This window comes from Cavia porcellus, unplaced genomic scaffold (assembly GCF_034190915.1).
Source record: "Cavia porcellus strain 051 isolate PalLab524CR breed Dunkin Hartley unplaced genomic scaffold, mCavPor4.1 scaffold_10, whole genome shotgun sequence".
In the NCBI taxonomy this organism is placed as follows: Eukaryota; Metazoa; Chordata; class Mammalia; order Rodentia; family Caviidae; genus Cavia; species Cavia porcellus.
Genome location: NW_026947493.1, coordinates 56714658 through 56737239, shown reverse-complemented (window position 1 = coordinate 56737239; position 22582 = coordinate 56714658). Strand labels below are relative to the sequence as shown.

Below are 22582 nucleotides of genomic sequence, written 5' to 3'. Positions count from 1 at the left end.
ACCTGCCTTGCAAGTGTTCGATACCCAGTATCGATTTTTAAAAATTGTCTCTGATAATAGTTTTACTATAGTAAATAGTTTGACCAACCACAGGAAAGTCTTTCTTGATTCCTAAAACTATGCAGTTATTTCTTAAAATAAAAACTAGATATTTACCAATACCAGATATTCTGGAATATAAATAAATATGCATATTCTGTTATGTTCTGCCCAGTCTGTGAAAGGAGTTCCTCATGGACAGTTTCAAGCACATTTCCTTTGTCCTTCTAGCTGTAGGATGTGTACCCTCTTATTTCCTGAAAGTTCTAACTTTCTTTGGCTTCCTAGATATTGAACTTACATATTTTACTTTTCACAGGTCTCTTTTGGTACTACTGTCAGTCCTATCCATAGAAATTTTCTAAGGCCCCTTTTTCTTTGCTGTGCTTTACCCTTATTCACAAAACTCAAGTACATAATTGCCAAAACAAGATCAAGGTTGCCAACTCCATTCTGAAAACTGTTTTAGTTCCTTGTTTCTATGGAACTCTTATTTTCATTCTTCACTCTTACTGAAAGGGCAATACCTCTTAAACCAAAGCCAGCATTATGCCTCAAATAAGATTAATTTGCTACATTCATTTTGAAATTACCACTGCGAATTTTTTCCAATCTTGGTACTATTCCAGAGCCCTAGAAATCATTCAATGACCTTTTAATCAAACTGCCCCATTCTTTTGATCTCCAGTGCCAGGAATAAATATATATATAAATTTCAAAATTGCACCAGTCTAATGATGAACAGTCCTGTACCCTGGTCTAAATCTCTAACCAACAAGGTCTTCTGAATTACGTAGAGTAGATGGACAGTAGTGTATCTTCCATCTTGCTATTCTTCAGATCAACTTTCACCCCCTAAAGCACTGCTAATTCTGGAAAACAATTCTTTAACAGAAAAGAACCGGCCCAAACTAGTGATGGACTACAATCCCATGATGCAAAGCAGGGGCCCAGACAAACGTTGGCTATGGTTTCTCCTAGAACCGAACAGTTACTCAGAAGTCCACTTTGGAAACTAAAGCTAGTACAAAGAATATCAACCACTTGTCACAGGACTAGATTTAAATTAGTTGTCAGACAGCCTGAGGCACACGCTCTCGGGAACTTCCGGGATGGGCGCGCTGCTTTACGTCACTTCCGGGACGGAGTCCCTGGCCAACCCCTCCCTCCTCCTCGGCGGGATCCCAGGCCCCCTGGCCAGACCGAGTCTGAGAAACGTGCTGAGCTGGTTCTTTGGGAACGGAAAGTCACGTGAAGTACTAGATTCTGTCACAGAGGCGAGAAGCTGCAGAGAGGAGAAGTAGGTTTTACAGCTCCACAGCTCAAGCTGAATCATGGAGTGCACTAAGGTAAGGACCGGTGGCGACGCCGTCTGTGCTGGGCTCCCGGGTGGGTGACACCTGCACTCGGGATGTCTGGCGGGAGGCGCGAGAGTGCGGAGAGACGCGGCAGGCCCCGGCACCCGACCCCTGCCACCGTCCGGCCACCACCGACTCCTCCGGGCGTCTGGAAGGCTCTGACCGCTGGCGGGGCGGCGGAGGCAGGAGGATCGCTGGCACCCAGGAAGCCCTGGGAGCTGTACGTCCTGCTGCCCACAGAGCGGGAGATCCCTACACTGCGCAGACCCCGAAGGTCTCCGCCTAAGCGTTTCTCCACTTTCCTCCCTCCACCCAATCTCGCCCACCGGGGTGGGTTGCTCAAAATCCGACCTTCTCACCTGACCTAGGTGAGACTAAAGGATTCTTCCTGGGCATCTCCATGCAAGAACAAAAGTGCACGATGTGTTTTCCTAACTCTTGAGTAGCGCTCACTGCTTTGGTTGTCAGTGGCTGTGTTAATAAGCTGCTTTATCTGGAGCCTCAGGTAGTGGAGTGGCAGAGTAGGGCCATCACCTAGGCCTTGAGAAGGTGAGGATCTCACTTTCGTGTACTTCTTTTGGGGGAGGCGATCAGATGGGATGGAGGAGCAGTGAATCAATCACTTGAGTTTCTTGAAGCTTTGCTGATGAGGAATCTTTCATTAAGCCGAGAGCAACGTGCTGAGTTTAAAATATTGTTACCAAACCCTCGGGATTCTTTTCCTACCCTTCTCACCAATAGAAATGCATAGATAAAGTTGGGCAGGCAGATCCTTGGTTGCTGTGTGCATTCCTGTCATTTTGTTGGCCTAGGTACTACAATTTGTTATAAGCTTGTTACTTAACAATTTGATGATAAACCATTGTTCCTTTGTTACTGTGAACTTATTCTGATACAAGGCATACTACTACTTTTGATACTAGATTACTGAATATGAGTTTATAAAGATTTAAGTCCTCTCAGTTAATTATAAAATATTCACCTAAAAACTGAAGTATGCTTTTAAATCATTTGATCGTGTTTAATATGCTTAGTATTCAATTGGATTTTATTTGAGTAATTTGATTGTGTCAAATACATTTGATTGTGTTTTATAAAATGTTACTTTTAGAACTATTATTACTTCATTTGATTCACTGTTATTCTTTCATGTAAGTGTTTAGAGTTGCACTAAATCAAAATGTAGTGCGATTTTCCTCCTTTTCTCCTTCCTACTGTATATAGCACTGTCAGGACGTTCTAAAAGAAAGCTTCAGAAGAGTCTTTCCTACTCTTTTGTCCTATTTTTTTTTTCTTTTGGCAGTGCTGGGGATCAAATCAGGTTAAAAGTGAACATTAAAAGTCTTTCACAAAGGGGCGGAGAATACAGCTCAGTGGCATAAGCTCCTGTCTGACACATGCAAGGTTGTCAGTTTGATTCCTTTTCCCCCCCACACACAAATTTCCTTCACAAACAAAGTGAGTATAAAAGGATAACATGATATGAGGGTCAAGAAAAGGGTTCTAAAGAAGTTTTACTCTTTTTACCTTGTGAATGAGAATTTTTAGGCACTGTTAAGAATTGTAAAAAGGGATTCGAAGCCTGTTTTTATTCCAAATATCACAAAATTTAAAAGAACATTTTTTTCTTTTGGATTGTGCTTCAGATAAAAGACTAATCTTTCAATATGTCCTTCTTATTTTTAGATAGTGAATTCCTAAGAAGAAAATGGATTTCCTAGTAGTTGTTTGCTAAGCATTTGGACACAGCAGTGTACAGATTTGTTGCAAAGGCAGAAAATGGCAACTCCTTATGTCCCAGTTCCTATGCCCATAGGAAACTCCGCTTCTAGTTTTACGGCCAACAGAAATCAAAGAAGTTCTTCTTTTGGCAGTGTCTCCACAAGCTCAAACTCCTCCAAAGGCCAGTTAGAAGATTCAAATATGGGTAACTATAAACAGACAAGTGTTCCTGATCAGCTGGACAGAACTTCATCTGTCTGTAGCAGCCCTCTCATTAGGACTAAGTTTACAGGTACAGATTCATCCATTGAGTACTCTACTAGACCAAGAGAAACTGAAGAACAGAATCCAGAATCAGTCAGTTGGGAAGATAGACCATCTACACCGACTATCCTGGGTTATGAAGTGATGGAAGAAAGAGCCAAATTTACTGTAAGTATTACTTATGATTAAAGCAGTAGAAAGTGAAAGATTGGCTTGCCTGTGTATTTAAACTAGTGTTAATTAAGGTAGCCTACACTTAAATTTTCTTAATACAAAATTCTGTGATTTTATACCACTAAATTTTTTCATGCTGTAGTAAACTTTTACCTTATCTTAGTGAATTTTCACAAAGCAGACACACCTATACAGCTAGTATATACACTAAAGAACAACGTTACTAGCGTTTTAAAAGTCCTCATACTCTGCCATTCAGTGCCCTCTCACCCAATGCTCTTCTGGTCGTAAGATTACTTTGCCTATTTTTGTACTATATATAAATGATAGTTTTTCGTATGTACTCTTAGGATCTGATCTCATTTCTTCAGCATTATGTTTATAGGAGTCATTCTTGATCTTGCATGAATTATAGGTAGCTTATTGTTATTACTGATTATTTATTTAAATGATTATTTATGTACATATACTGACTATTTATATACAGTTTTTATTTATTTTTTGAGATTCTTACCAGTATTACTGCTTTGACAATTTTAGTACATAGCACTTGACAAACACAGGTTTACACATTTCTATGTGTTACCTATCTAGGAATAAAATTGCTAGTTCATGGACCCAGCTTTAGAAGACTGACGAGCAGTGTTCCAAAGTAATTGCAGGAGTTTATGCTGCCTAGGCAGTGTGTGATTTCTAATTGCTCTGTACCTTCCAAGCGTAGGGTATTTTTCCATCTTTTTCATTTTCCTATTCTAGTTTGCATAGAATATCACATTGTGGTTTTAAATTTTCTTAATGACAAAGATTTATTTTAAAACTTTTTAGCCATTTGGATATTTCTGTGAAATGCCTTTCAAGATTTTTGTTTGTTTTTCTTTTGGGAGGTTTCCAGTTTTACTTGTAGGTATCTATGTATTCTGAATATAAATTGTTTGTTTTTTAAAAATATATGTGTCATAACTATCCTCTTGTTTTTTTGCCTTTTCACTTTCTTAATAATAGATTTGATAACCAAAGTTCTTAATTTTGATATAGCCCAGTCAGTTACTGCTTTCTTTTATGGTTAGCACTTTTTGAGATCTTTGCCTACTCCAAGCTTACAAAGATATTATGTCCTACTTTGTTATAAAAGATTTTGGTTAGGCCTTTCACATTAAGATGTGCAAGCCATCTGGAATTGTTTTTTGTCTGTGGGATAAGTCATGGCATTTTATTTGTTCTGGGTGAGATCAATTAGTTGAGCTTATATTAAAAATATCACTCTTGCTTTGCATTTGCAGTATTATGTCATAGTTATGTGACTGTAAATATTGAGGTTGTCATGTTCCATATTTCTATCCATTATCAACTCCAGAAGCTTAATCACTGAACTTTTGTAGTGGGGTTTGGTACTCAATAGCTTAAGTACTAGCTTTACTGTTCTTCAGGATTGCTGTGGCTATTCTTGGCCCTTTGCATTTTGTTGAGTCTATAAATTATTCTGGGAATAACTGACATCTTTACCATACTGACTGATTAAATCCATGAGTATAAACCATTTACATAAATCTTTAATTTTTAGTAGCGCTTTTTTTTTTTTGTCATTTTTAGTACAGAGATCTTTCCTCTTGTTAGATTTATTTCTGAATATGTGTGTGGTTGGATGCTCTTAGAAGAAATACTTCTAATTTCTATTTGTTTATTACTAATTTATATATTTTGACCTTATATGTTTATATATATCAACCTTGCTAAAGTTATTAGGTAAAGAAGTTTATTTTTTCTGGGGTTTTTTCCATGAAATTTTATGTTTGCTTCAGTGTTTTATGTTACAAATTTACATCAGTACGCTAGAGCCTTGAAGACAATATGTTGACATCATTTGTGAAGCTCGTGAGGTGACAGTCTTTAGAAAAAAGTTAGACTGGTGATACAATGATGATATAAGGGCAAAATCTTCATGGAACTATGTTTTTGAATAGCAATTTTAAAAATACAAAACCAGTGCCCCCATTTTCTTACACTGATCTTGGGTCCATATGAAAGAGCAAACATTCATTGAGATGATGCTATACTAGGAATGTTTGTGTTCCTCCAAAATTCATATGTTGAAACCTAATTTCCATGATGATGATGTTAAGAAGAGATAGGACCTTTGGGAAGTAATTAGATCATGGGATAGAACTTTTATGATTATGACCTTATGAAAGAGGCCTCAGAGAGCTGCCTGTTATATCCAGCCCAAGACATAGCTATAATGCAACTGGTGTGAACAAAAAGTGAGCTCTCATCAGAAACCAAATTTGACAGTGTCTTGATCTTGGACTTCCTCGCTTCTTCAGTGTAAGAAATAAATATTTATTATTATAAGCCACCTAGTTTCTGATATTTAGTTTTGTGACATGTAGGCCATTGGTAGGGCCCTGGGTTTTACTCTGCATAAGATGAGAATCTTTAAGAAGATATTTTTGGAGAAAAGGCATGTGCTGTCCTTACGTTGTAAGGATTCATTCTGGCTGCTGAATTGAAACTAAATTAGAAGAGTAGAAGGAAGCAGTTAAGTTCTTGCAGTAATACAAGATAGAGATAGTAATAATAAAAACTAGCATGTAGAGTAGGTCTTGAGGAGTTTGGAGATCCTGGATCTGTCTTGAAGGAAAAGCCAGAATTATTTTCAAATAATTTGGAAGTAGAGTATGGGAGAAAGAAGTCAAAGCTGACCTCAAAGGTTTTGATCTAAACACTAAGACTAAGGTTGCCATTTAATTAGATGTGAGATTCTGAGAGGACCATTAGAGTTTGTTTTGGGACATGTTAGATTTTAGATGTGTATTACACTTCCAGATAGTGATGTCAGGTATATGTGTGAGCATATCCACACGCATACCCAATCCACCTATATATATCCTGTGTACATATGCATGTTGAGTATATATGTGAATTGAGTTTAGAGAAGAAATCAGAGCTAGACATTCAAGATTGGGAGCCTTAGATTTACACAATAATTTTTTCCTAAATATCTTCTTTTGAATTGATCTCTTATCCTTAAAGTTGCTCTTTCAACTGAAGAAGGCATTAGGACTTACTATCAAAATCTGATAATGTATAGAATGTCAAATCTCCGAAAAGAGGTTTAAAAATAAAATGACTGGGAAAGATCATGATTAGAATTGGAAAGGAGGCATGAGGGCTTCAGTTAATATCTTCACTACTACCTACATGGTTCTGTTCACTTTGTAAAAATTCATCAGATCGTAGGCCTATAATTTATTTACTCTTCTGTATGTATTTTTTAACTTAACATGTAATTCACTTAAAAGCCTAAAAAGAGCTACATAAAATGTTAACACAAAGTAGTACATATAAAGTTTCAGAATAGTAACAATAGCTGGTATTAGAACATAAAGGAGGGAATGATTCGAACTATACACAAAGTTTTCATTGGAAGTACTAAACACGTAGAAAGATTACAGGAACGCTTTCTATGAAAGGTAAAGCACAAAAGTCTGTACTTTAACTTTCTTAAACAAATAGAAATGTTTAGGGGCCACAGCAGAGAATAGCTTGGTTTGAAAAGAACATTTTCTGAAACAGAAAATGAAGTCAATGTGGGTTATTTGTAGATAAACCAAATTATCACAAGAAGTTGGTTTTATAAGTCTTATGCACTCAGGAACTTTGAATTAATTCAACTCTTTTATGAGATTAAATTAATTCTATAATTATAGAAGAAAAATTAATTTTCTTCTATATATATTTTGTGATTTTCTTAGCTCAGAACTTTGTGTAGTCTTTAAAGAATATCCAAATAATCTTGTTCCACACCGTTATATGTTGCAAAGATAAATCACATGTTTTTTACTTGAAAGGATTTTTAACCCTTTTGGTTCTCCCATGTAATAGATGAAAAAAACAGTCTGTAGCAGAAAATGGATATTGGAAGGACGGTCTACAGTCTTTAAATGACTTGTTCCTCAAGTAGCTATCTGTTAGAAGTATGTGAATCACATTTATAATTGTAGATTTTTCTAGTGACCACATTAACAAAACTAAGAAGCCAGGGAAATTGTTTTAGTAAGATTTTATTCAGCCTAATATGTCCAAAGGTAATGTCAATAAATCATCCTTGTGAAGCCATTTTAATAACGATTTACATCTTTTTCACACCCTTGAAGGCCAGTGTATATTTAAATTCACTGTATTTGTCAGTTTGAACTGGTCGTGTGCCCAGTATCCATAGTCACGTGTATCTAAAGTGCAGCTCTAGGGTAACAAGTGAAAATTAGTAATTTCACACATTCCACACATATAGAACACCTCGTATGTTAGCTTAACAGAATCCTCTAGTAAAAACTACTAGATGTTTCTTTGAGATTGTCATAAATAACTCTTCTTCATAATAAATTTTAAAATTATACATTTAAAAAATAGAATCTAAGTTTTTCACCGTATGTTTTTTTAAAAAACATGTTGTCTTGCTTCAACCAAATTTTCCACTCAGTACCCAAGGTAAATACATAAATATACAGTGGACATTAGAAAAATTTATTACAATAAAGATACCTTGCCATTGATCCTCTTCAGCTTTAAACAAACTTATCCCATCTTTCTTGCCACTTTCTGAAGCAGTTCTAGAAGTCCTCTTTCTTAAGTGTCTTTATGAAGCATAATCAAAAGTATATGTAGTAAATGCTGCTGCTCAGCACCATCCTGTGGAAAGACTGACTGGTAAGAACATTAACAGTGTGTCTGCATCCTCCTGACTCCCTGGCTCTGGCGCCATATAACTTCTGGGTCTTCCCCGAAATCAAAATGATCATAAAAGGGAAACAGTTTGAATTTCAAGGCAAGACCAGCAGCACAACTAAAGACATGAAAGAGAACTACCAGAACTGTTTCATAAAATGGCAAGAACAATGGGACGCATGTTCAAATTGGGGGGGGGGGGTGCATTTTAAGAAGGGTTAAAGCAGTGTGTCTTTTATTGCAATAATTTTTTTTCAAAAGTTTAAACATTTACCATATTTTTATCATATCTCATAATTACAGAAATTGAATTTTATCAAATATGGATTTGTTTTAATATGTTAAGCTCATTTCAGCTTTGGAGATAAAAATAGTATTAACTTGAAAACATAGTTTGATAGATACTAAATTTGCAAGTTATATATTGCAAATAACTATTTTTTATAGCTTCTTCAAGCCCAATTGGTACTTTTATCAGTTTTAAAATACGTTGCCATAGAACACTGTGGAAGATGATGAGTTGGCTACAGTGTATACAAAGAAAGCCTTTGTCTTAAATTTGTCATGTTCATATTTCTCAAAAAAATTTTTCCTTTAGTACCTCCATTGATTATCTGTACTTCTGACTAAGTAATTTCTGATGCTTTTTGCAGAATAAGTTTCACAGTTTGCATTATCAAGTAAAAGATTTTAAAATAATTTGGTTCAAAAATCTTTCTTTCTCTCTCTCTCTCTTCTCCCCAGGTATATAAAATACTAGTAAAGAAAACTCCAGAAGAAAGTTGGGTAGTTTTCAGAAGATATACTGACTTCTCTAGGCTTAATGACAAAGTAAGTACTTTAGTAAATCCCAGAATGCCTTTTGAGTATTTTATCTGTACTCTACACTTATTTTATATTTGTATCTTTTTACCTTGTTTTTGAATCAAGTCAAATCTCTTGCTAGTTATAAGACAAATGGTTCATTTCACTTTAATAGCTTTAAATTTTATCTTGACCTTTATTTTTATGCAAAAAAAATATTTTAATGGAAACTGAAATCTTTAACATTGAATTTGTAAAACTGTTTATGTAGTCTTGTTAGTGTGAGAAATGTAAGATCACTTTGTTTTTATTTTTTTTTCTTTAAAATGAAAATTAAAGGGGCTGGGGATTTAGCTCAGCGGCATGAGCGCCTGCCTGGCAAGCAGGCAGTCGTGCGTTCGATCCCTGGTACCAATAAAAAGGAAAAAGACTAAATAAATAAATAAATAAATAATAAAAATTAAAATTAAAAAATCATTGTATTGTGAAACCATATGACTATGAAAGAGTAAACAAAAACATTTTAGCATATCATATTAGTTTTGCTGCCTACCATTATCACAAACCTGGTTACATACTTGCTTATTAGGGGTTCAGATAGGTTCAGCTTGCTTTTTACCATCAAGCAAGCTTAAAATCAGCGTTTCACTGGGCTAGGCTCTTATCTGGAGTCTCTGGGGAAGAATCAGCTTCCAAGCTCATTCAGGTTGTTGGCGGAATTTAGTTTCTTGAAGTTGTAGGACCAAGGGCCTTGTTGTTTCGCTGGCTGCTAGCCAGAGATAATTCTTCACTCAGAGACTGGTCTGCATTCCCTGCATATTTTCAAAGCCACCAACAGTGAACCATGTCCCCCACTTACCCTTTCAATCCCTCTAACTTTCACTTATGCCAGAGAAAACATTTTAAGTGGCTCATGTGATAAGATAAGGCTCACCCAGGTATCTCCCTACCTTAAGGTCAACTAATTAGTAGTAGCCTTATGATTACAGATGCAAAATCCCTTTGCTGTGTAACATAACAAAAATTGCAGAAGCAAACACAGAGTCAAAGGTCATGAAACTACCTTCAAATCTGCCTATTGCATATATGAAACTGGTTAATAATAAGTCTCAATATATTAAAAACACTTAAATACAAACCCAAAAGTAAAACATAAAAATGACAACAACGGGGTAATTCACAGAAGAAATATAAATGACCTATATATCTGAGAACATTTAATATCACAGGTACGCCAAGAAAAAAAAAACCATTTTCATGCAGCAGATTGCCAGCCATTTAAATGATATTATCCAGTGCTTCATAGAGGATACCATTAAAATTGGTATAGTTTTAACACACTAACCACATTTGTAGGATATATCTTATACATAAACAGTCATGAATATTAGGAACTCTAAGGATATTTATTTCAGTGTTTTATATATAGTGATTTTGTTTTTCTGTGTTCTGCCTTGTTTTTAATAATGAAAACTTAGAACCAACCTAATTTCTAATAGTGAGGAATTAAGTGCTGTTATGAAACTTAATGGAAAAGGAAGAGTAGAACTTGTGACAAACCTTGAGGAAAATCAAATGAGACGAAGGATGGGGTTGATACTTTGGAAGCTTAAAAGGACAAGTAAGATGACCTTAGAACATCTAGAAGCTAGTCTCTGGTTTTGGCAGGTGTTCAATAGAGAAAAATGTTCTGGTTCGATTTCCTTCCATTCCCTTTCCTCTTTCCTTAGGCTACTTAAAACTTGTAAAGTTAGTATAACTCAGTGTTTAGTGTTGGGAATCCACATTTACGTAACTTCACAGCTGTCTAGCTGCCAAGAAGTTTCTGCTTTTCTGAAAATCTCAGTTTATATTTAAAAAATGCAAAATATAGAATACTAAGCTATTTTATCTTTTATTAAGATACAGCCTTGATGCCTTTTTGTACAACTTAAGGATTTCTAATCCAAAAATGGGAAATTCATGGTGTTCCAAAATCCTACACTTTTTGAGTGCTGACATAACACCACAGGTGAAAACTTCTGTAACAGGTTACAGTCACTTTAAAAATACAGGCACTTTAAAAATATTATATGAGATTGACACATATATATACCGATATATGTAGATAGAGGTATATATGATCTATATGACATATGAATGAGTTTAAAGTATTATTTCTAATGTATCTCTATCATTTACAGTTTATTGTTCCTAAACCTTATATATTATACTGATGAATCAAGAACCTATAATTCTGTACTTATATTGGTTTTTTAATGATTAAACAGGAATATCAAAGCAATTTATTAAGTTCCCAGATATTTAAATAAAATTCTTAGCTTTCTTATAGAATCATTATTTTACTCATTCAGACTTATTTTGAACAGTTTCAATTTAGAGCTATTTAATCTTTTATGACTTTCTATTTTTCTTATACTTACTTTTCTTTAGCTCTCTAAATTGACCTTTATTAATTAAGGTAATAAATGTTTGTTCTGAAAGCTGAGATTGAGATTACTCAAGCATTTCAAAGAAAGATATTAAGTATCTCTTTATCTCCTTGTTCTCTAAGTTGGGCACTTAAAATCAATAGTAAAAGTCCATGTCAGTCTTGTACAGTGTTGGCCTTTATCCACTCAGGATACATTCTAGAATACTCAGGAGATACAGATAGCACCAAATCCAATCCATACTGCTTTTTCCTATATGTACACATCTGGGATAAAGTTCAATTTGTAAATTAAATATGGTAAGAAATTAACAATAATAAGCTAGAATAATAATAATATGCTGTAATAAAAGTTATATGAGTGTGGTCTGTCTCAAACAATCGTATTGTACTATATTTAACCTTCTTGTGACGATATGAGGTGAAACATTGCCTTCATGAAGATGAAGTAAAGTGAGTGAGATAGGCATTGATACAGTGTTAGGCCACTTGGAGAGAGTCCTGCAGCACCAGGACAGCCCATCTAATAACCAAGCAAGCTCCTGAGTGTCTTAACCGGCAGGTAGGGTACACAGTGTGAATGTGTTGAGCAAAAGGATAATTCATATCTCACTGGAACAGCACAGAGTGAGATTTTATCATGCTCTTCCAACCAGCACATAATTTAAAATTTATGAATTTTATTGATGGAATATTCTATTTAATAGCTGGCACCATAATGCGCATGGGAAACCGAAAGTCTGGAGACTAGAATAGATTCCAAAGAGAACACTACTTAGCATTGTACTTGCTAGATCAAAAAACTGTATGTCACATGCCAGCTGACACACAGTTAAATATAATTGTTAAAAATAAAGTAAAATCTTACAGGATTAGTCATGAAGTATTTATGCAATAACTAGTTTAAATTCAGCTTTCTGCTAGGAATTTGAGGTAATGTAGAAACCCTGTAAATATCATCCTAATTTTAAAGAAAATAGTGAAGAAAAAATAGCCAATTGACAATATAAAAATTACTAAATGTAGTTAAGGTAACACTAGTTAGAGAAAACTTTCTGAAGGATACTGACTTTCTTTTTCTTTTTGTAAATTCTTGGTGCAGTTTCTCTGAGAGTTTTCTAAGCATCTCTGGTGAGGAAGTGAGAGCAGTTTTTAGCGGGTTCTGGAACATATAGAGCTTTTCTCAGTTGAGGCAGTGGACAGAGTTGTAGGGTAGGCTGGATGAGGCATTAGCTGCAGAAATGTGACAATGAAAAGTGGAATTTTCTATAAGTTCAACTTTGGAACTCAGTATTTTCTGTTTTTAGGTCAAAACAATTGCAGTGTACTAAAATGCTTCTCAATCATAGCTGCACTTCGGACTTCCCTGGAAAGCTTTCTAAAATTACAATGCCCAGGCCACACTCCATCTAATTAAATCCTAATCTGTAGAGGTAGGTCACAGTCAATAATATCTTTCAAAATGCCTCTAGTGATTCCAGTATGCAGCTAAGGTTTAAAATAATTGATCTAAAATAAGAATCCAAAATTAAATAAATGTCATTTACATTGTAATAGACTTCATTAAAATATATATTAAAAATTTAGCAGTGTATGGCAGAATGTCTTAAAAATCACAACAATGCCTTCAGTTCCATAAGCTTTCCCAGAATCTTGCTGCTGCCCATCAAACCATATACTCTCCCCTTGAACCTAAGTGAGCTTATGACTACTTAACCCAATGGACAATGGTAGACATGATGCCATGGAACTTTCAAGGCTAGATCGTAGGACATATATAGCTTTTCATCTTGACTGTCTTTTGGAATGCTCCCTTTGAAGTCTAACCTCCGTGCTATGTAAAAACCCATGGCACATGGAAAAGGCAGTATTGGTTTGTGGCTGACAGCCACAGAAGTTTCAGCCAACAGCCCATATCAGCCGCTTACACATGTGAGTGATCTTCAGACAACTCTTGCTTTCAGATTTCCAGTCTTCTAGCTGGTTCCTCAATTCACTGTAGAACAGAGATAAGTCCTCATCACTGTACCTGTGATGAATTATTGGCACACAGAATCTATGACTTTGATGAGTGTTTGTTTCTTCTAAGTAGAGGTCATTTGCACACATACAGTATCTTGAGAAGGATATATAAAGGGAGACTTAACCTGGTTTCACAAGTTGGGAAGGTCTTCCCTTAATGTAGTGGATTGAAGATTTAACACCTGCTGAGCTGAATCAGTGTGGTGCTGCCTGTAGATGGCCCACCTGAGGATTGTAGCCAGCATAAAAAGGAGACCTGGAGAAGAAGAGAGTTGGTTCTGTTGGTTCTCCTGTTGCCATGGGTTCTCCTGGAGAAGCTTGCTGAGCTTCTTTCCTGATATGAACTTGGCTATTCTCATTATCAAAGGAGCTCAGGATCTTGTTGCTGAGAATGGCTATGGTTCACTTTGGGGGAGCTCTGCTCCTTACTTTGAGTATCACTTCCTTGCTTCAGCAGGGATAATGGTGCGCTGTTTAGTCTCCAGGAGAAGCTTCTCACACCTGCTTCCTGATAGGAACTCAGGTATTCTTATCATTGGAGGAGCTGAGGACCTCATAGTCATTGAAGAATGACTATGGTACTTTTCAAGCAAGCCCTGAGCCTTACTTTGAGCACTGCTTCCTGGCTCCAGTGCAGAATCCTCAACCTACTGGCACAGATTCCCTCATCCTGCTGATACAGACTTCCTAGCTTCTACCACTGACCTTGGAGCCTTCCCAGTGCAGATCTGCGAAACAGACTTGCATGAGTCATTATTGTGGGTTCTTGGACTCCAGTTGGACTTGTGGTGGACTTTGTCTTGGGCTCTAGGTCTTCATCTGGACTCATGTAAGACATTGCTGTGGGACCCAGGGCCTCAGCTGGATTCCATAAATCTTAGCATATGGACAGATTTACTGCATTTTCTTTGTATTTGACTCCTTGGGTGACCATTATAAATAATACTATAAATTGTTCTTCTTGCAAATCCTGACTACAACACTAAGAAAGTAAAATTAAAGCCAAATGTACAAGATGGGTCACAAACAAAAATATAGGGGATGAAAACGTAAACTCCTAGGGAAAAAAAAAAAAAGCACTGCTCTTTGCAACCTTGGGATAAGGTTGCAAATAATAAAAATTCTTATCTTAAAAAGTAGAAAAGTAAAAGTAGGTGAACATTAAAAGTTGAAACGTATGCTCTGGTTAGAATTAAAGTTCAAACTTCTGTCTGGAAGAAAAATGTTTAATTCAGATATCTGACAAAGGACTTGTATATGGACTCAATAAAGTAGTCTCACAACTTAATAAGAAGATGGGGGTGGTTGAAAGATTTGAATCAATAATGCACCAGAAGATGCATGCAAATAGGCGGATGAGAAAATATGCAGCATAGTTTTTCAACAGAGACATGCAAATTACAGCCACAGTGAAATACTGCTCACACTCACTGAAACGGCCAGCACTGAAGATGGACAGTGCCAAGTTTTGACAAGAAGATGGAGCAGCTAAAACTTATATATACAGACCTGGTAGAAATTAAATAAAAGAAGGCATAGAAAGCTTAGCTGAATTATTTTTAGCTTATTTTGTAGTCACATGGTGAATAGGGTAGAGTTTTATGGAATTGGTATAATTAAATTAAATATTGTACTTTCTCTTTTCTTTTTCAGTTAAAAGAGATGTTTCCAGGTTTTCGATTAGCACTTCCACCAAAACGCTGGTTTAAAAATAACTACAATGCCGATTTTTTAGAAGATAGACAATTAGGATTACAAGCGTTTCTTCAAAATTTAATAGCTCACAAGGACATTGCCAACTGGTATGTAACAAATTGAAATAAGAGATTATAAAAGCATTCCAACAACTTTAACTAATAAATCTAGGACCATAGTTATTTAAGCGCGCAGCAGAGAGTATGAGTGTAATTACTTGTCTTCTCTAATAAAATTCTTTGTAGGATTTTCTTAATTTCTTTCAATTAAGGATTTTATTTGGCATTTCATTTCTGTTTAAGCTTTTAAAAAGTCAGTAGGGTGATAAAGTCAGTGTACCATGTACTCAAACCATCCACCTGTAAATTAGTATTTACCATTTTCGCAATCATGTAAGCAGAATGCCTGGTATATTAGCCAACTTCTGTTTCATACATCACTGTATAATTTTGAGACTAATATCTTTTTATTTCTCAAAAGTAATGCAAAAATATGAAAATTGTAAAACTGGGTTGGTTTATGTAGAAAGTAAAGTGAAAATTTTAAAATCAATTAAAAGGTAGGAAAAGGATCTAAAAGAAGTTTTTGCTTCTGTATATATTCATAAAAGAATTGCTTAATGACAGTATCAGCTGAGCGTCTCATTTGGAAACCTTTATCATTTAAATTAGAACTATTTTGAAAACCAGTAGGGAATATTTACAGTATAAAACCATCTTGTACATGTCTCCATAACTTGTCTACCAGTTTTTCACAAGATGAAAAACAATTAAGCAAACCATTCTGTCCCTTTTCCTCAGTCTGCCTTTATGCAAGGCACCGTGTTACTCAGAATCCTACGACACATGAACATCTTTTTAATGTGTGCTTCCTAGACTTAGTGGCTTTTCAAAAATCCCTACCTGCCCGCCTTCATATTCTTGCTGGAAAACTACAAGCCACACCCTTCTTTATACTCCATATTCATGGACTTGTCTCTTTGATGACTCCCTCAGACCTAAAATTTAAAGGCAGAGTCTCCAAAATGTTTTTGGTTTTTTTTTCTTTTCAGCAGCAGCAGCTACCTGAAACTGCGAGTCATCCTTGACATATCCCTATTGTCCTTGTTCCTTCCTTTGAGGTCACACTCAAGCTGCCTGCTTTCCTACATTCCAGGCATCACTTTAGTCCAAGTAAGCAGCTCTGCCTTGATTACTGCAGAAGCGTTCCCACTGCTTTTCCGTGTGCTTATTTCTGTCACCCATTAGAGCCACAGTGGTCTTTGGTGACACAGTTGGATAAGTCTGGCCCCCTGCCTGCCTGCTTGTCATTCCAGTCTTGGTTTTTATTATTCATTGCCAGCCCCCATTCCGTATGCATCTGCCATATTAGTCTTTCTTTAGCCTCCTAAATCTCCTTGCCCTTTTATCCCTCACATATGCTCTTTGCCAGAAAGGCAGGGTTTACACTACTATCCCAGCTGGCTCCTTGCACGTCTAAGTCCTGTACATCCTTCAAATTTCATGTCTCTTCTTTAGGTAACTGCCTTCAGTTCCTCCCTGAGACAATCTCTCCTCTACTTCTAGGTTGGTACTAAGTATATGCCCATTTTTAAGAGAATTAAGAAATTAATCACTTAAATCATCATCAGTAGGTTTTAATTGTCTCATTGACTCCCAGTTGAAAAAAACTGTTTGTATTTGACTGCTGCATTTCAGCTCATAATGCTTTTGGTAGTTATTTGGTTGTGTTTCTCCAGCCAGATTGTAAGATGTGCAGGTCACACGGCTGTTCTCCACACAGTGGCACACAGCCAGCTCTCAAGAAGTACTTGACTGAAGGACACACTGTTGATATTTGTAGTTGTATTGTTTATCAGCCAAGATTAAAGCACACGTGACAAACTTGGTGAGCATGTGGCTAGGTACTGGGAACACACGTGTTCCCTGTTTTTCTGTACATTTTTTATATCGCTCAAAATAAGAGGAAAGGTTAATTTTAAATCAGGCACACAAGTAGGGATAAAAACCAACAAATGTTAAAATATGGAGAAAGACTTAAAAAAAATTTAATTCATACCACACTATAAAACAAGACTTTTACCAGTAAGTCAGCACCTCCTTTCCCTATTCTCCTGTCCACTGTTCAGTAAACCTCTGTGTTGAAAATATTATGAAGAATTAAAATCAGATTTACTCTGGAAATGACTATATTAAATATAAACAACTGTAACTCATTTTATGACTTACTGATTTTTAATTTTAGTTACATATTCATATGCATTTTTTAAAAAATTACTAATAGATTTAGGGGCTGGGGATTTAGCTCAGCAGCATAAGCGCCTGCCTTGTAAGCAGGCAGTCGTGAGTTTGATCCTTGGTACCGATAAAAAGGAAAAAGACAAAAAAAAAAATTACTATAAAAAATTACTAATAGATTTCAAGTTAGACACTACAAGGGACATTCAAGCTATTTCTAAACTGCACACCACATTGGTATTCATCAGTAGTTGTTCCAGGAAAGGAAATACATCTTAGACAAATAAGTTGTAGATTCTTCAAAATTCTAAGAAGTTGTAGATGAAAGAATCTAGTGTGCTTTGTATTTCTTCACACATGTAAGTGCCTGTGAAGACAGACATTTGTTGTTAGGCAGATAAATTTGGGTAGCCAAAGCCTACAATATTAGGCTGAGATTGCAGAAAGTCCAAGATTACCAAATAGCTGCTTAGGAAGTAAAAGTCAACCATTAAAATTTGCTCTTGTTCTTGTTGTGGAATTACACTGGAGTGTATCACCTCACCTTCATTACTGTTTCTTCTATAAAAATGAATGGATGATTCTCAATATGTCAGGGGCTCTTTATGTTAGACATATCATGAAGTAGTAACTATATATTAAGTATTCTTTCGCCCTTCTTTCTTATATCCTGAGCACCTTGCCACACAGTTACTAACCTTCTTTTGAGTTGGCTAAGAGCTTGCCATTCATGACACAACTATCAGCTTGGAACATTTCAGTTGCTCCTGTTGTAACAGCGCAGAAGTGCAAGGAAATAAGGAGAGAATATTAAGGATTGTTAGTTTGACTGCTTTAAAAAATTTATTGTTTCCAGATACATTTAGAAAATACTAAGTAAGAAAACAGATAAACATTTTAATATTCCATGTCAAAAGGATTTTCCTGGGTTGTATCTAGTCTAGTGAATATTTATTTAGAGCTAACTATATAAAGGATGTGAGTATGCAAAGTTGAATTAGATGCTAATCGGGTTTTCAAAAATCTGGATAAAAAGAAACCGTGCCCCAAACTGAGATAGTGAATACCGAGATAGATGTCTTTTAGAAAAAAGAGTGACAGAAATTTTTTTGTGGGGGAATTAGAGAAGGGATCGCAGAGGATGTCATCAAATTTGAACTTTAAAGAAGCAGTGATAATTGTACAAGCAAAGAAAAACTCCCCGGATGAAAGGAAATGTCATAATCAAAATGCAGCAGCAGCAAGGTGAATGCCCTGTACTAGAACAGTTTGCAACTCAGTTTGTCAAGGTGTGTGATACGTAATCACAGTCTTATATTGTAAAATCTGTTATAAAAGGTAGTTATTTATTGTTTTCTCTCATCTTTTGTTACCCTAAAAACATGACATTATTCAGCACGGTAATGTTTTACTAGTCTGTATTTTCAGAAATATTCCACATACCTACGATTGCCAGTATATCTTGTTTTAATTCTTTAAAATGCAAGTTAAAGCAATATATTTTCTATAATTACCATTCATCAATAAGGGTTTTGGTACCAAAATCAGTGTTTTAAATTTCATGGCCTCAAAAACAAAAGTTGAGGATGGATCTGGATTAGCAACAGTTTAATGATATAAGATAAATAAAATTACTGGTATCCACTCATTTACATGAGGGAACAATTCAAAGAAATGAGAGCATTTAGCCTTTAGAACTAAGAACTACTTGGGGCATTGGTGGCCACCTTCACATATTTGAAGACTAATAGGGAGAACATCTCATGGGGTATACTTAGCTTTCAAATAGTGTTTCAACTGTAACATGCTTGTGAATCATCCAGAGAGCTTGTTAATGTTGAGCATAATTCAGTAGCCGAAAAGATTCTGCATTTCCATCAAGTTTCTAGGTGATGTCCACACTGCTGATCTTAGGACATTTATAATAGCAGAGCTAATAAGTGTAACTAGCAATAATAGTGAGAAGTTAGAGAAAGGCACTGTCAGCTCAAATAAGAAAGAGGTTCCTGTCTTCTCAGCCTGCCCAATATAAAAATGGTGAGCCTTTTAAAACCATTGAGTTCGCCAGGAGCAAGTGGCTCACACCTGTAATTCCAGCGCTTGGGGGTGTTGCCAGAGGTAGGAAAATCACTGTGAGTTCTAGGCCAGCCGTGGGCTACAGAGTGAGTTCAAGGCCAATCTAGACTACATAGTGAGACTCAGTCTCAAAAAAATAAGTTGAGTTCCAGTGGTATTAAAGAATTATTAAATGAAATACATTTGATTAAATAATATAAATCCTTTCTTTATAAAAATTTAATAATTATCTACTTTTTTAATGCAGATAGTCAAAGATAACTATTTTATATATTTGAACTTTTCTCAGGAAATTTTATTATTAATGTTTCTAAGTTATTTTTGTATAAAATGATATTAAGAGAGGTTGGGTTAATTTTAGCATATTTTTCTTTTTATTTTATGGAAAAAAGTAAAATAAAATTTCATAGCAAAGAATTGGGAGAATAACAATAGTTAATATAGTATGTATTATTATCTTTAAAGTAATTACTCAGAGTACAAGATATGAGGATAAAAGTTCTCCAGTGTTAACACAAACCTTTCTTTTCAATGAACTAAGAGGATCTAGTAGTCTATTTTGTATTTTTTTCTTTTTCCCTCCCTTTCTCCTTTCCTCTGCCCCAGTTCCTCTTTCCTTATGAGTATAGTATCAGGTTGTATCCATTTACCTATGAAAGTCTCAAGTTTATCCTTCTTTATGACTGGGTAGTGCTCTGGTACATAGACATCCTTTTTTGTCCTCTCCGCAGTTGAAGGTATTTGGGTTGTTTACAAAATTTAGCTTTTACAATTGTGCTGCTATAATTATAGGTGCGCATGTATCATTGTGCTATGTTATTTTTTCCACAGTGTCTGGGATTCAATTTTAGTCTTTTTATAAAATGAAAAAAAGTCACTTATGTATGCTGTAGTTCATATAATGTCATCTCATGAGAATTACAAATTATTGCCAAGGTTGACTGAATGGTTTTTGCCACAAATACTAGTTTGATAGAAATTACATTATGGACAATTATAAAATATGCCAAAAAGACCAATTATTTTGGATTCAAATATATATGAACTCTTGACTGATTAAATTGGGTCTCAAAGACTTTATGCAGAACTCAAAATAATTTTAGGCAAATTGCTTAGCTAATTTTAGTGTGCAAAATAAGACAGTGGGCTAGATATTCTGTAAAAATCCTCTTTTAACTCTAAATTTCTGCTCTTCTCTTTTTGTTATACTTTGGTATGAATCATTATATTTCTTCAAGTCATAGCATCAGCAGCAGTCAGACCAAGATTCTCCTAACTCGAAGGATTGCTGCTCTGAGCCTACTTTTTGTGAAAGTCAGAGTACCTATAAAATCTTTCATAATTGTGCTGTCAGTGGATATGAATTTTTTTCTGGTATTCTTATTTTTTTTAAATTTTATTTAAGGAGAAAAAGAAAAAAAACAAAAAGGGTACAAGTAATACAAAATTTAAAAAATAAACAGCAAGAAATCACTAGTTAATAGATTACATATTCTCATTTTCGAAATAGATATTCAAGTTACAAAATTAAAGCATAGTGGACTTTCAAACAGTGACACTGCAAACAGTTTTGTTCAATGATCCAACAAAACTCAGTCATATGGTTATCTATCTTATACACTTAAACATATATGCACTTATAACCTTTAGAGCAATTTCTTTTCTTTTCTTTTGTACAATGACAATTATACATTTTGGATTTTATTACTCCCAGAGTTCTTATTACTTTTTTTGAAGAGAGTAAAACCAAATGCGACATATCAGAACAGAGTCAGTCAAATCAAAAGGATGGACATAATAGATAATGTAAAAACAAAATACAAGGTGATCAACAATGATTACCATACTGCCTCTTGCTATCTTAAGAAGAATTGCCTATATCATCAATTATAATAAAATTGAACAAAACAGTAAAGAATAAAACCAAGACATTAGAGACACTACAGGACTTTAAAAGAAGATAATGTCAACCAGAATGGGCGCTATAATGAATCTAGTTGTCTTCACAGTTGTTGCCTATACTTTCGAACTTGGTACTATTAAGCAAAGCAGAATAGGGGAAAGTCAGGCAAAACAAGATGGTGAGGGCAATACAGTGTTTCAAATCAAGTTAATAGGAAATCAAAGTAGGTTACTATAATGAATCCTGCTATTTTTTATTTATTTTTCCCTTAATTAAAAAGATAAAAATAAAAAAGTAAATAATTTTTAAAAAAGGAGATTGAGATAAAAGAGGGCATAACAACAAAACAGCGCAGGTCAAACATAACCATTTAAGCAAAATAGTATTTCACCACAAGATATCCTGACATAAAAGTAGTTACCATAGTGTCTCTTTCCTTGAAATCTTTGAGTATAACTTCGCATACTGTAGCGTCAAACATATCCAGACAATGTAAAACCATTTAGAGAATGACATTATTACAGGGTATTTAGAACCAACTAACAGAAAATGAACAATGGTTTCTGTATAATCTCCTTGTCTATAAAAGTTTTTGCTTATATTATCACATGTAATAAAATCCAATAAGATATAACCTGTTAAAACCGATGGAGACAGAAGAATAAAAGCTTGATGGAACTTCAGAACAAGATGATACTAAATCAGCACTAGCTATTATGATGTCTTGTTTTCTCCAAAATAGCTGTTCCTACCATCCAACCTTCTCTGCCTCACTTCTGTTGAGCTCTTTTTCTGTTGTTTGTTGTCAGTTTGTCTTCTTCATTTCTCTTACTGCTTCATTCATTGTGGCCTCTCTGTCACTATTTTTGGAATCTTGGTATTTTCCTTTTTTAGAATATCCTTCAGTATTCTCTGTAGAGTTGAATTGGTGGTTGCAAATTCCCCTAGCTCTTTATCCTGGAAGCCCTTTGTTTTTCCATCGATTTCCAGGGACAGTTGTGCAGGATATATCAATCTTGGCAGGAGGTTATTATCTTTCAAAGCTTGAATTATTTCTCCCCACGCTCTTTGTGATTTGATGGTTTGTGCTGAGAAGTCTGCTGTAATTCTGATGGGTGTTCCCTTGTAAGTG

At 35.2% G+C, this 22582-nt stretch overlaps 1 protein-coding gene across 2 annotated transcripts in view; it reads left to right on the top strand.

Annotated features, from left to right (window-relative positions):
* The first annotated feature begins 1173 nt into the window (after positions 1 to 1173).
* The window catches only part of Snx16 (sorting nexin 16), a 37525-nt gene continuing 16116 nt past the window's right edge, over positions 1174 to 22582 (top strand). The window contains exons 1-4 of one of the 2 annotated variants that reach the window (XM_013144105.3): positions 1174 to 1388; positions 3084 to 3551; positions 9027 to 9113; positions 15193 to 15341. In XM_013144105.3, coding sequence (XP_012999559.1) covers positions 3177 to 3551; positions 9027 to 9113; positions 15193 to 15341 — 611 coding nt within the window. In that variant the 5' untranslated portion in view covers positions 1174 to 1388; positions 3084 to 3176. The remainder of the gene's footprint in view (positions 1389 to 3083; positions 3552 to 9026; positions 9114 to 15192; positions 15342 to 22582) is intronic. The other variant, XM_003480029.5, reaches the window with a different exon arrangement.